At 54.5% G+C, this 13954-nt stretch overlaps 1 protein-coding gene across 2 annotated transcripts in view; it reads right to left on the bottom strand.

Moving 5' to 3' along the window:
* Positions 1 to 13954, bottom strand: part of KDM2A (lysine demethylase 2A) — a 64847-nt gene that overhangs the window by 28547 nt on the left and 22346 nt on the right. The window contains exon 3 of one of the 2 annotated variants that reach the window (XM_035327755.1): positions 12712 to 12816. In XM_035327755.1, coding sequence (XP_035183646.1) covers positions 12712 to 12753 — 42 coding nt within the window. In that variant the 5' untranslated portion in view covers positions 12754 to 12816. Of the gene's footprint in view, positions 1 to 5238; positions 5386 to 12711; positions 12817 to 13954 lie in introns of those variants that run through there. The other variant, XM_035327756.1, reaches the window with a different exon arrangement.

Here is a 13954-nt window from a genome sequence, read left to right as displayed (position 1 = left end):
CAGCATGAACAGGACACAGCCATAACACAGAGGTGTGAGCACCTTGAGCTGGGTTCCTTTCACAACAGGGAAGTTGGGGCTGCAGAACGTGGAAGGAAGGGGACTGTCTCCTCCAGCCGAGCAAATCCCAAAGTCTAGGGCTCAAGTTGTCACCAGCACAGCACCAGCTGCAAACCCCCCTCCACACTCAGACAAATTCAGCTTCGTTTGCTCCTGTGGGCAGGGAAGAGTCCGGATTCCTGATGTGCACAGTGTGCAGGAGAACAGGATCCCAGTCACGGCTGAAGACCCAGAAGCAGTGCCACAACACAAATAGCTCCGTTGGTTATACAACACCTCTTGTGTACGTGGCCAGGGCCACTGTGCTCTAAAGCCATTGTTGTCCAGAGAGGGTGGGGAAAAACAGCGTTTCAGTGCGCAAACCAGAAGGGAAGGAGAAAAGGCTTCTGCATTCCCAAGCACGTTTTGGGAGAGACAGCACCTGCAGGGACTCCAGGCAAGTCTCTGCAGCTGAGTTCTCCCTGGAGTATGCAGCTTCCCTATAGCAGCTACACAAACCATGGTCCCCTACACCCCAAATTGCATCTCCATACTAGGCTAGATGTAGTCAGGGTACAGGTATAGGGCTTGTAGGGATACCCTGTGACCCCCTTCTACACCAAGTTGTTAGATCTTCATCTGCCATACAGGAAATTGCCACCTGGTTGAATAACTACTAAGAGATGCACACAGCCATGCCATGCTAATGCTGTGCTCACGTTTCCACCAGCACTTTTTTTTAAGAGCTGCACAAATCCTTCCTACAGCGCAGCCCGATCTCTTTCTGGAGGAGCTGTCCTCCCTGTCCCACAGCTTGGCTGTGCTCCCCTGCCCGGCAGGCTGCTGCAGCCCTCTCAGCTTTTCTGCCGCTTCAGTCAGCCCCACCCAGGAGCTCCAGCATGTCCCAGCCCTGGGCTCACTCTCTAACACTGCCGGGACTCTCCCAGCATCAACTGCCAGTTCCACCAGGGACACACAACTTCCAGAAGTGAGACTACCCCCTAAACGGAGGCTCTGCAATGTTCCAGGTGAAGCCCAGCCCCAGCAACGCAAGGGTTATGAGCTGGGCACATTACGCATCCCTGTGAGACAACCTCAGCATTTGGCACTAAGCAGCAACACGTAAGTACTGCTTTCTCAGCTCGGTGATCTATGTTAGGATCCAGGCATTTTTCATCCCAACAAGATTCTTACTAAGGAAGAACTGACAAGCAGTCTAGTGGCAGGCAGGGTCAAGATAAAGGCAGTTTATTCACCCTCCAACGCTGGCCAGCCAGCAGTTCTCATCTAAGATAGGTGTCCTTCACCAGTGCTTTCTCACCCTCTTGGATACCATTCACTTAATGCAGGAAATAACACAAATATTAATCCTGCAGCCAACTCCAGCGCCATCCCTTCTATTCTGATGCTGCCACCTGCAGCCTCCTGCTCCAAGGGATGCTGCGGGGAAGCGCCTCATGCAGCCCCACGGAGGTGCTCCTCAGAAATTCCTTGGACACCCCCTTCCACCAGCAGCCACCTCCAGCAAAGGAACCGACAGCCTGCTGAGGATGACCAGAAGACTGCTCTCCCACAGTTTTTTTTGAGAGGAGTACAAGGTTGCATTTGAAAACAGAACAAGATGTCCTTTTGCTTAAACAGCCTTACATATTTACAGAGCAAAACCAACAGTATTTTAGTCACTTCCTGTCCTGTCTGCTGCCATCCCCTCCTTGAACTTGCAGCACCTCCATGTCTCAGTCCCCAGGACGTGCCTCCTACTGTGCCACAGCCCTGTCAGGCCAGAGCACCCCTCCCTGTATCTCTCTCCCTTTGCCTGCCATTTTTCCAGAGCAGCTTGCCTCCCACAAGGCTCCCGTATTCCTTTGGAGGAGAAGCAGGAACTTGAAGAAGGCTGGCAAGCTGCACTCCTGCACCTGCAGGTATTGTTACTCCACCTTGCTCCCCACGAGAGCGGTGCCCACTCGCATTCACCACTGCGTGTCCTCACTGGGTGCCTCCTGGCCGTTGGCTGTAGGTGTACTTTGCTGAAATGCATGCAGACTGAGAAGTAGCTAACGAGCTCTGCTCTCCTCAGTTTATGAACTCAACATCTCCCATACTTTTACAGCAAAGAGCTGTGGCTCTCCCCTAGAGCAGTCCAAACCTTCATTCACACAAACTCATTCACGGGTGCTTTAAATGTCAGGCAAACACACGTGGCAAGACACAGCATCCAGAACTGGCAGAGCTCCACCTGCAATTATGAGCCACCCCGAAAGGCCAGGTAAGATCCGTTACACCAGTGGGAGAAGCCCTGCTCCTCCAGGGAAGAGGCAGGGGAAAGCAGCCCGTCAGCAGCTGTGTCGGTCTCAGTGCAAGCCTGGAGGCCAGCTGACACCAGGACAAGCTAGAAGACAGTTAATTTTAGCAGCACTACATGCCCTGTCCAGGCAGTCACCTTTAGCAGACAAGACAGATGTACTAAACTCACTCTTTTGCTGCCTGGTTTCACAAGAGGAACCCAAGAACTCAGCCAGCAGGTTTAATGCCCCTCATCACCTCCCTTTTCTCTCAAGGCCTGGTGAGCAGACCCGGTGTACCCCAGGCTGCATGTTCCAGGAGCGGACAGAGATACTGGCAGAGCTGGAGCCCTCCCAGGATTCACAGCTCCAGGAGGGATTCCCACCACGAGCTGGGCTGTCAGCCTTTCAGCATGAGCAAGGAGAGCGCTTCAGTTTGCATTTTTGTGAAACAAACTGGATGTACACAAGGAGTAACTGGGGAACTCGAGCAAGGCTGAAAGGCAGGGGAGGCAGCGCCACAGGGAAAGGAGAACTCCAGCAGCTGCAGCCACACACTGACCAGCCACAGAAGCAAAACCATGAGGCAGATGAACGGGGTGGATCACATCACAGATGGGCAAGTCTGGCAACAGCCCCAGTAAGGAAACACTCCTCTTGCAAGGGACATGTCACCTGCACGTGTCCCATGTGCAGCCGCCCTTCCCGGGGGCTTCTGTGTGCTGCTGACCCGCAGGCTGCCAACACCCACACCAGCCACAGCACCCTGGCACACAGACAGGCCCTGCCTCGATTCTACGAGCACTCAAAGCTCATGAAGGACCATCAAATCTTCCACCACACCACCTTTCAGGACAGAAAGCTCATCCTCTGAGCCGCACAGACTGTCCTAAAAGCTGCTCTTAGATGTAAAGCCTTGTTATTTCTCAAGCAGTCTGAGCAAATCTCTTTCAGTTACCTACCACCCCTTCCAAGTCAACAAAATCCAAGGAAGAAGTCCGCTCTGTAGAGCCCTTTTCCTGCTAGGGTACCCCCACCACACAGGTTATGCAGTCAGCTGGATAAGCATTAGCAGCTCTGCTACCCCTTTTGCTTTATCTAAGTAGGTAACAGAGCAAAAATGGAACAAAACAGACTAAACTTCTCCAAAGAGGCAGGCTTGAATATTACATGCGCTTCTACCCATCTCCACACCTTGTCCTGAGGAACAGCGTCCCAGGCCACCGAGGGGCACAGCAGATCACCAGGTTAGGCACCAGAGCCTGGGAGCATGCCCAGGTTTGTCCTCTGGGTGGACAGAGGGAGAGTGGGTTCCATCCCAGCTGTGCGGTTCTGAACAGCTGGCCTGCCCCACCAGGAGATCTCACCGCTGCCAAAAGTGGCACTTCTCCTCGCCCCCTGCCCCAGGACCACGTACAGCCGTACTGCCCTATCTCCTGTCCTGCTCTGGCTCACGCTGGTGAGTTGCATTAGCTCGTGGCCCCTTGCATGAGCCACTCCGGGAGCAGACAAGGCATAGCTGAGCGCACAGCACCGGGTCAGCTCCACCCTCACCGGGACCAGCACAGCAGGAGCTCAGGCAGTGAACGTGCTTTGCCAGTGGGGCAGAAGTGACCCTCCTCATTCCCCACTGCCCTGACCCAGCTCTGCAGAAGCCAGTTGCTGGTTCTCACGGTGGGAGTACTCGGCCAACAGAAGCACAGGAAGCCCTAGGGCTTGTACCACAGCCTCCACAAAGCCAACACTGTCCTTTTACGGGACAGCCACAGGCTGTTGGCACTGCAGGGCCAGGGAAGCTTATGAAGGAGAACAACCCAGGGCTGTTGGGAAGAACATGGCCAGCAAGTGTACTGGGAAGGTCACGGTTCCCAGGTACTGGAAAGGAGATTTCCTCCTTCCCCCGCACAGTTACACCAACCTACGTGCTCCCAGTGCTTGTCCCTTCCTTACTCTAAACGCGGTGCAGGGGCTCAGGAGCTCAGTGACATACAGAAGTACTGCTGTGAAGTAAATTCAACACGGAGGCAGCCTAACCCTGCAGGAGCACACACTGCTGGCCGCTCTGTTCCATTGCCAGCTGCCTCAGCTCGATCCCAAGATTACAGTGGCATGGAACCAGGGATACACAGGGGAGCAAAGGGGAAGCAGGGCACCCTCAGACTGCAGCATCACAGGCCAGGCCCTTCTCTCAATATTATTACTATTTTAAACAGGCTGCTCTGCTCCTGCCTCTGCCATTTGCTTCTTTTCCTCTCCAATTTCCGCAGTGCTGCCCCGCTTCTCTCACCCCACAGGCTTTTACCACTGCCTTGTACAGAGGCCAGGCAAAGAAAAACACAACATCAAAAAGGCCCATCCCCTCTCTATATCTCGTTCACAGCAAAAACACATCCCACCAGTTGGGAACTGCTTCTCTTGATAACAGCCCTAGCAAGAACCATCCTGATCCTTCCCCTGGTGCCTTCTACCACACGACTCCTCCTCTCCCAAACCCCTCAGGACTGGCTAGCACACGGCAGTGCCATGCTGCAGTCAGCTCTCAGCCCTGAGGACCAGCACTAATGAAAACCACAGCTGACGATCACACCTGGAGCTAAGCCTTTTCCTTGCCAAAAAAAGGTGTGGGGTGGCTTTACTGAAGCCCTTGTTTGTGTACAGCGTGATGGCTAAGAGACTGGGAAAGACAAAGTGTTTAACGTACTTCAGGGAAAAGATCTCCTTGCTCTGCTCATTGCATATATGACCTGTTTTAACCAGCCATCATAAAACCTACCTGTGCCCCATGCCACAGCTCAAGAAGTCAGTGCTGCGAACCATTCCTGAGCTCTCCTGGCAACAAGGACCTGTGTCCTTCCTGGCACCCAACCCAGTGGGAGAGCTAAAGGAAGCACTGCTCCCCAAGCATCAGCCCACCCACCTCTCCCCACCACGCTGCCACCCCGGGCAGATCCTGGCCCAGTACCTCCTTCAGTTTGGGTTCCTGGGACCTCCACAGGCTCCTGCTGTCCCCGGATGGCCAGCTCACGCTGCTCACCATTAGTGCTGTTTCTACAGCAACAGAGATGCACAAACACAGACCCACAGAAATGGAGCGGTGAGAAAGGCACCTCCTCTGCCATCACCGACTTGTAGGCTGTGCTTTGTCCCCAGGATTTATCTGAATCACTTCAAGGGCCAGCAGAAGGGCAACAAGCGATGCCGATGTGCAGCCATGCATCTTCTTCCCCTGGCTCCTAGGAGATGTGAGAAGGGGGTGAACAGGGAGCATCAGCAGGCACAGAAGACTTTGAGTTCATCACAGCCCTTCTGGTCTCTCCATGCTGTGTGAGAAGAGCTCTTCCAGAATGAGTGACCTACAGCAGCTCTCTCATTTTTGTGATGCCACCCTGGAGCCTATGGTTTCCGCATCAGATGGGCGAGGACAATGACAGGAGAACCCATGTGTTCTCCAGGGGAAAAACAGGTCCAGCTGCCAGCAGGTGGGCCAGGACCTGTGGTACAAAGCACTTCCCAACTGCCTGAGAAGCACTGCAGAGGTGAGAGAGAATCTGTGGGCACGTGAATGTGGACAGCACTAGCACCGGGCGAAGGAAAGAAGAACTGAAGTGCCCGAGAGCACCCACCAGGCTGCCACCCTGCCCGAAGTCCTCCAGAAGAGGAACCCATCCTGGACCAGCACAAGCACAGGTACAGCAGAGTTTAGTTTGCACCTCAACCAGACCAAGGCATCCAAGACAGGATAGCTGTGATGCTGCTTTCAGGTTTTATTGGCAGGCTTGTTGGGGATACATCTGTACAGGTGCAGTTACCGGGATTTTCTTCGCTCCACTTGAAGCAGTCGAATCTCACTTCCCAAATGGGTGCACGTTCCTCCTCACTGCTCCGTGCTCCTTCCCGGCAGGGAGGGCTCTGCATGGCTTTGTTCCCATGACCCCCTCCCCACAACACCAGACCTGAGACCCAAGCTCCCCAAGCCAACAGGAGACGACATTTCCAGTTCCAAGACTGGGAGTCCTCCCCACCCTTCTTGGCCCCCAGTGCTTTTGACAGCCTCGATATTAGTTATCTCAGGTATCTAATTACAGGCCCAGTCATCCTACCACAGGCTTTCCTCTTCCACTTTGCCCTTTTGCTTTTCTCAAGGCAACCAAACAAGATCCTCCTACACTCCCAGCTCCCCACCAGGGCCGTAAGGACCACTGTAAGGACCTGCTCCTCCGCAGTGACTCCCCTTCTCACAACCCAGGGCACACGTTTCGGTGTGGCAGCTGCCCCTGAACAGCTCAGGCCACAGGACCATGCTGCAGGCACGCCGTCTGCTGTCACAGCGGCACGACACGCAGTGACTGCAGGTTTTATGCACGCCGCACCCCCTGCCCTCTGCCTTCTCCCAGTCACCCAGAGATGAGCAAGCCCAGCCAACCCTGGTAGAAAACCTACTCCTGCTTATTAACAGGAGGCATCAATGCAACTTGCAAGTTTTGTTTAGTAACTCGCACGTAACTTCAAGTGCTCCTGTGCTGTCTGGTGCAGCTCAATCAGTAGCATGGCTTCCAGGACACTCGCAAGGCGCAGTCAGGCCTGGGACAGTAAGAAGTCAGCAGAGCTATTTACCTCTCTGCTGACATGGAACATCATCCAGTTGGCTTCGGGGCTGTATCCTCCCAGGGACCAGTGCGATCTTGCATCTTTCAGGATCCAAATGCTCACTGAGCTTCTGAAGCTTTCCAAATTACTGCTAGAGCAAAACTCCCCCTTCCCAGTCCCTACAGCTGCCCAGATCAAACCTGAACAGAGCCCCTAAATTATTTAGAGCTCAATTATTATACCTGGGTCATTTGGAAAGACTCATTGGTAGTGTTTTCAGCTTGAAGCAGAGGCATGAGGGAGAGATTAATTACCCTGATAGCCCAGGTTCTGTCTAGACTAGGAAACTGAGGTGTGTCCAGCAGTAGAGCAGTGTTTGGCCAGCCAGGTTTCATACCAGGCTCTCTGGCAGACAAAACCAACGTCCTTACAGGCAACAGGAAGGTGCATTGTGTGACAGGGTAAGTGACAGCACGCAGCATAGGTCCAGGTTGAAGAAACCAACCCTGCAAGAGCTGGTAAGAGGCCAGCAGGACTGGCCTCTGTCAGATACACCAAGATCTGAGCACGACAGATGCACACGACTGCAAGGAATCGTTACCTGGTAGGGAGCAGCACTGCAGGGGGCACAGACAGGTCAGGCTGCACCCGACAGAAAAGCATTACTCCTTGCATCCCACCTTCGGGACAGTGTTGAGCCACTCAAGATGGCCAGCTGCTCGAGCCATGCAGGGAAGGCAGGCTGTTGCATTCTCCTGCTTGCCATCTTACTAGGCATGAGCATCATCCTGTCATCCCATAGCCTGCTCCCTCCTGACGTCCTCTCACAACCTTGAGGCCATTTGTACCTTTGGCCACACGAGAAGGGCTGGAGCACTGCCACAAGTCTGCCATGTCAACACCAACGTGTGAGTCTTCCCAGTCCACAGGTTGTGTCCTGCATTTGACATCACCCCATACGGCAGGGCGGCTCTGGTATCCTGACACAATGCCTTGGAAACCACAAGATCGGAGCTGCCATGCTGCAGGAACAATTTCCCATGTGCCCCAAGCTCTATCTCTTGGCTGATGACTCTGCATGCTGTAGAGCTCACGTGAAGCCTTACCCAGGGGCAACGTGGACACCGACATGTAAGGACAGGTCTGATAGATGTTGTTTACAGGAGCGGCCCCAGGCTTCAGCTGGTAGGGACAGGCCTCCTCTCACATTTCACGCAGGGATCGGATCAGAGGGCAGGGCAGGCCAGTGCTAAAGCAAGCCATGGGCTGCCCTGAGCGACAGGAGAGGCAGCGCTTCCCCCCCAGCCAACACACTCCAGCCATCTGCAGCCCTCATGCCAGGCAGCTCTCCTCCTCCTGCAGCTTGCTCCCCTGCGCTGCTGTCACAACAGCCTCCGGCAGCCCTAAGGGGTGCCACTGTGCCCAGCCATGGACAGCCACCGAGGCCGGGGCAGCATGCAGGAGCCATGCCCAAGCCCCAGCTGCACAGGGCAGCGCTCCTGTGGCCCGGCAGAGGGTGCGGCTCCACCTCAGGCTCTCTCCAGCAGCAGAGCCAGTTTAAGAGGTTCCTACCCCACCCCATTTCCCCAGTGCAGACCTCTCCAGTCTCGTCGGGTTTGCTGGAGGCAGGGAACAGCCAGCTAACTAGCCCAGCGCAGACAGGCAGAGATGCCTGCCCTCCCCCTCCCAGCTTTTCGTTAGGGCACAGTTGTGCATCCCTTGAAGCGGCATCCAGCCCAGGGGCATCAGCTCCAGAGGCAACTGCAGAGGGAGGCTGAAAACCAGCTCTGCCACTCTGCCTGTCCTACCTGGGAACCACACCCGAGATAAAGACTGCTGACTTGACAGCATTAGAGACCACAGCTGGCAGGACCGGTCCCTGGGGCAATCACCCTCCCGCTAGGCTCCCCACCGCGGCCATCCCGAGGTGACACATCGTGACACAGGGCTGCTGCTGCCCTCTTTCCTCTCACCAAGTGTTGTCAAGGAAAGCTCACGGCACTGCTCCAGTGATGTGCTGATCCCAACTCAGAACTTACAGGGTTTTGCTAGTCGTAGTTCACAGTAACAGCCTGGCAGGATCAGCCCTGAAGCAGACAGGAGGTGAGATTTCTCCACACTTCCCATGCCCGGGAATACCAAGAACCCCTCTGAAGAAGTACAGGGGGATGCCAGGCCTGCACTGTGCTTCAGCAGCTCCACGGACCCAGGCAGGCAGAGCAGCTCTGTGTGTGGCAAAGAACTCCCTGTTCAGCGGCACACCAGGCCAGCACTCCCTGCTACGACAGGGAGGCAAGCACACCTCTGCTCGAGCACCTCAGCCAGAGCTGCTGCTGTTGTTGCTCCTGCCTCAAACAAACTCAGGCTCTAGGCACCAGCGCGCACCAAGCCTCCTTGCAGGGAGCTGAGTAGCGTGCTGTGGCATGGGCTGGGCGAGACCACCCAGTGACAGCCAGCAGCACGTTTCCAAGTCTCAGAGAGGAACCATCACATTGTTAACGCCAGGGCTGGACTGCCACTCCAGCCTCGAGACACAATAGAGCATTTCAGCTCCTCCATGAAGGGGCTACACAAACATGTGGCTGCAGCTTACAGAGCCAGCACCTCTCACCAGTCCCTGCAGTGCCGCCTCGGTACACCAAGGAGCAGCAACACACATGCAGACTTACCAGAGAAGCACTCTGCAGCCCGGCAAGTCCCACCCTCAGCTCCTCACGGTGCAGGCTGGCCCTACCAAATCTGTACACGAGGAATACGGCTGCCCTGCACGCTCTGTGCTCCTGCAGCACCACATGCACGCTGCCTTCCCCTACCTGCGGCAGCCTCCTGGAGCATGCCGGGACACAGCTTTTTCCAGGTTTAGTTGTGGAAAATGAGAAGACACCCTCGCAGTGACAATGCTGTATCCAGAGCAGCTCACCCAGCCCTTTGCAAACTTGGGTGCCGTGGATGTACAGCTTGAGCAAGGAGGCAAGCACAGAGCACTGCGAGCCACCTGATGCACCATTAAGCTACACAGCGATGTGTGAACTAACAGAAGGGTCTTGCAGGAGCGCGACTATGCCCAGAGCAAAAGTAAATTTCTCTTCAAAACCTGGATCTTTCACCAATAAACTCCTTCAAAAAACATACACTGATCAGATTTTTGTTGAACCAGAGCAAGGCAGCAGCGTCCGTCACTCACCAAAAGCGAGACAAAGTACTTGAGACTGTCTGTGCATCCTGAATAACACCAATCTGGTCTCAAGACCAGGACAACACACCAAGAGATGCTTTAAGTGTAACTGCTCTGGCACACCAGTCAGCAAGCTTCTGTTGACATCTCAGGCCACAGGTATCACCCAGCACTGCTACTTGCCCATGCAATTAATTCAGCCCCTGCAACACTATAAAATATTCTGGTCAAGGTTGCTTGGCCACTGTCACACCTGGATTTTTTTTTTTGATGTTACCTCTTGCTTTCACACCCACATTGATCACCAGTCACACACATGAGAAACAAGGCACAAATGTGTACTGTACTACCAACCACCTGTTTCCCTACCTAGAAGGGTTAATATAACATGAAAATCAGCTCCCAAGAACGATATATACTTAAGAGTAGCATTTTGAAATAAATCATAACCATCGCTTTTGTCTTCTTGGATGATTCACCCATGATACCTTGTTCTGCAAGGGCCAGAAACACCAGCTAAGAGCACAGCTCCCCACATCTCAGACAAAGCCAAGAGCACGCATCTAGGGAAAAAAAAAAAAACAACTAAGCATCTCTGAAAGGTCCTTCAACAAGGAACCTTCATGGACACAGCAAGAGCAGAGCGAGCAGGAGCTCCCAGGAAGAGCCAAGCAGGAGGTATGAACCAAGTCTCACCAAGCACGCAGGGGTCACACCTCCTCCTCCAGGCTGCAGGCCAGCAGGGACAGAAGAGACACGAGGCCACAGAAGCCTCAGCAAGCCTTGTCCCCTGCTTGCTGCCTGTGTGCCTTCCCAAGCCCTTTAAGCATGCAGCTCATCAGCACGCAGCCGTTTATCCAGCTTAGCGCATTCTGCTGGAGTTAAGGCCACGTACACTAAAGACAGCAACTCTTCCTGCCAATTTTTATTTGTGAGATTATAAGTGTTTTTAAACTGGTAAGTTCCTGGCTTCTAGTCCCATTCAACTGCTGCATCCCTGTCCAGCTCCTCTCGGCTACTTCAGGAGGGTCACTGCACTGCTATGACTGTGGTTTAACTAAAACCTGAAGCCCTGCCTCCAAGAGCAGTTATCTTGCCAGGCTGACTACAGAACTGGTCAGCTTCAGCACCTCAAGCTACGTATCACACAGCTGTGAGAACAAGCATGTCAGGACGAGGGAGGACTGCAGCTTTTGGCAGCCTTGCCAAATTGAAGCACCCACCAAAGCACTTGGGGAAAAAACAGCCAGCTTGAAGCATCCACAGATGTATTACTGTTGGCTTTTCTTAAAGCACTCTCTCAAAAGAAGAGAAAAAAGGCTGAAAAACCCTTCAAATCAGAGTTAGTTCAGTTCCCCAAAGCAGGAAAAGAAGGCTGACTACCAGAGTGTACATGACTGCCACCAAACCATTCTGTGCTACGATCCGCTCTGCAAAACATGAGCATGCAACAGATGCTGCGAAGCCCCGGAGAAGGAGCACAGCTTCAGCAACCCAGGTCTGCAGACAAGCCACAGCTGCCTATGCAACGTCTTCCCTCCTCAGGGGCCAGGCCTGGAATACCTGTTTCTGCCCTCAGAGGGTTTCCACCCCAGGGCCACCCATAAGGCACGTGCCAGCTACAGCTCCCCAGCACCTATGGCCAGGTACCCAGCACCAACAGAGGAGCATCTTCACTGACCATCTTGTGTGAGAACCACCCGCATCTGAGGGCAAAGCTTAACAGAGAGTACCACGCTGCCTCACAGAAAGTGATTTCAGAGCATTAAAGGATAAGGATTTGACTTCACAGGCAGCACCTCGAAGGCGAGGGTGCGCGTACCACTGTGACTCAGAGACGAACCTTGTCACAACCTCAGTTATCGCAGACCTGATGCTTGCACTTCCCAGAGTTTCCCAACTGCCTCAAAGTGTGATGCTGGCCTGCAGGAGACACAGCAACTTCCCTCCGTCCCCGAGATCTCTGGGAATAGCATCACAGGCTCCTGGAGCAGCTGCTCCCACGCCACTCACAGTTACGACCCAACTCACAGACCACTTGCCTCAGGCAATCCCCCAAGCATCAGACGGGCCAGAGCTCCTGAGAGGGCCTAACCAAGACCCGAGCCCTGGAACAGCTCCCCCCACAAGAAAGCACCAGAAGACACACACACAAGCAAATTTGAGCTTGAACCTGAAGCTGGTTTTCTCTGATTTCACAGAACACTCAAATTAAATCCAGGCCAACATAACGGTAACACACATAATTTCACCTTCTGCAGCTGCTACAAACACACAGAAAATCAGCTGTGAAAAAAGCTACACCGACACACACTTGGTATTTCTATCCAGCACCTTCCCAATGCATCTTATCCAGTCCCAGCCCCCTGTGCTCCCCTTTTCCAGAGTTCAGTCAATCAGTGCCCTCTGTTAAGGCAAGCGTTGCGATGCAGACAGGACCCACAAAGCCATCCAACTCACCACCAGCTGAGCTACTACCTCCGGACAAGCTGCAGCAATCCACTACAATGTTTTTTTTTTGTTTGTTTTGGTTTTTGGTTGTTTAAACCTGTTGCCAGTAAAACTCTTTTCTTTCTTCAGCTGAAGAAAACCAAGAACAGGATTTGATCAGTAATGGCCGATACTGACCAATCTTTGGCTGTAGCGGATCCTTTCTTCTTCAGGCTCCATCTCCGACTCTTCTGAAGAGAGTGAGAAGGACACGCCAGGGCTGCTGTCGTCGTCCTCTTCCTCCTTTGAATTCAGAGGGAAACAGTGAAGCAGGTCTCAGAGACATGCAGCACCTACATCCCTTGTTTCTTTGCTCGTTTTGAGGTTGAATCCAGGCCCCTGTGTGGGGCTAGCTCAAGTGAACACAGGGGATGAGCCCACCTCAACTTCAATGCTTCCATTCTAACTTTAGGCATGACCTAGGGTAAATGACTTCACCAGCTGTTCTGTAACACGACATGAGCTGCAGGTCCCAACCAGGAGAAGGCCTCTGCTCCACACAACTACCAGCACGAGCAGCAGCTCAACAGGCTCGCACCGGGTACAGGAACCAGGCAAGTTGCTCGCCTGCTGTGAAACATTTGACGGCAGCAGGGGAGCAGCCTGGTTTCCCCAGAGCTCAAGACTACGCATTAGAGAACCAGCTCCTCCAAATGACACGACTGCTGTCCTCTGGGTATCCTGTACCATAGAGCTCGGGAGCAGCCGTGCACGCACGGAACATCTCCCTCAAACAGGGAGACAGACGGGATCCTGTGCACGGTGCTTCAGTGTGGCTGGGGTAGGGGACTAACTCCCATCTTGAGGAGACCTACATGCTCAGATCTCCCAATCCGCCACCTTGTGACACCATGCTGTACACGGGAAAGTTTCCCAAGGTGTCAGGTGGCATCTGAACTTTTTTTTTTAAAGGAACAGAATGAGAGCAGCACCTAGGCACACCACAGCTCTTAACCCCACGCCTATGACTACGGCAGACCATCGGGGCAGGACTCTGTCCTGTTACCCAAAGTAACACAGGACTGCTGCCGTGGCGCGGGCAGCGCCGGTTCCCCTCCGAGCTCTCTCCCCCCTGCCCCTCCGGAGAAGGTTTGACAGCGGAGCGCCGCGCTCCCCCCGCCGCCAGCACGGCTCGGGACCGGCCCGAGCGCTCCCGCTCCCGCTCCCCCCCGCCGGGCGCTGTTTGTAAACACCGGCCCGCCCGCCCCGCGCCCGGCCCCCCCCCGCCCCGTGCCCCCTCCCGGGCCTGCCCCGCCGCCTCGGCCCTGCCCGGGCCCCCCGGACAGGAGGGGCCCGGTGCCCGCCGGAACAAAGCGGCGCGGGGGCTGTCACTCCCCGGGGAGCTGTCACCGGCGCCCGCCGCCGCCCGGCCCCCCGCCGG

The sequence above is a fragment of the Oxyura jamaicensis genome, chromosome 5 (genome assembly GCF_011077185.1).
Source record: "Oxyura jamaicensis isolate SHBP4307 breed ruddy duck chromosome 5, BPBGC_Ojam_1.0, whole genome shotgun sequence".
Lineage (NCBI taxonomy): Eukaryota > Metazoa > Chordata > Aves > Anseriformes > Anatidae > Oxyura > Oxyura jamaicensis.
This window is presented reverse-complemented; position numbering and strand designations above follow the sequence as displayed.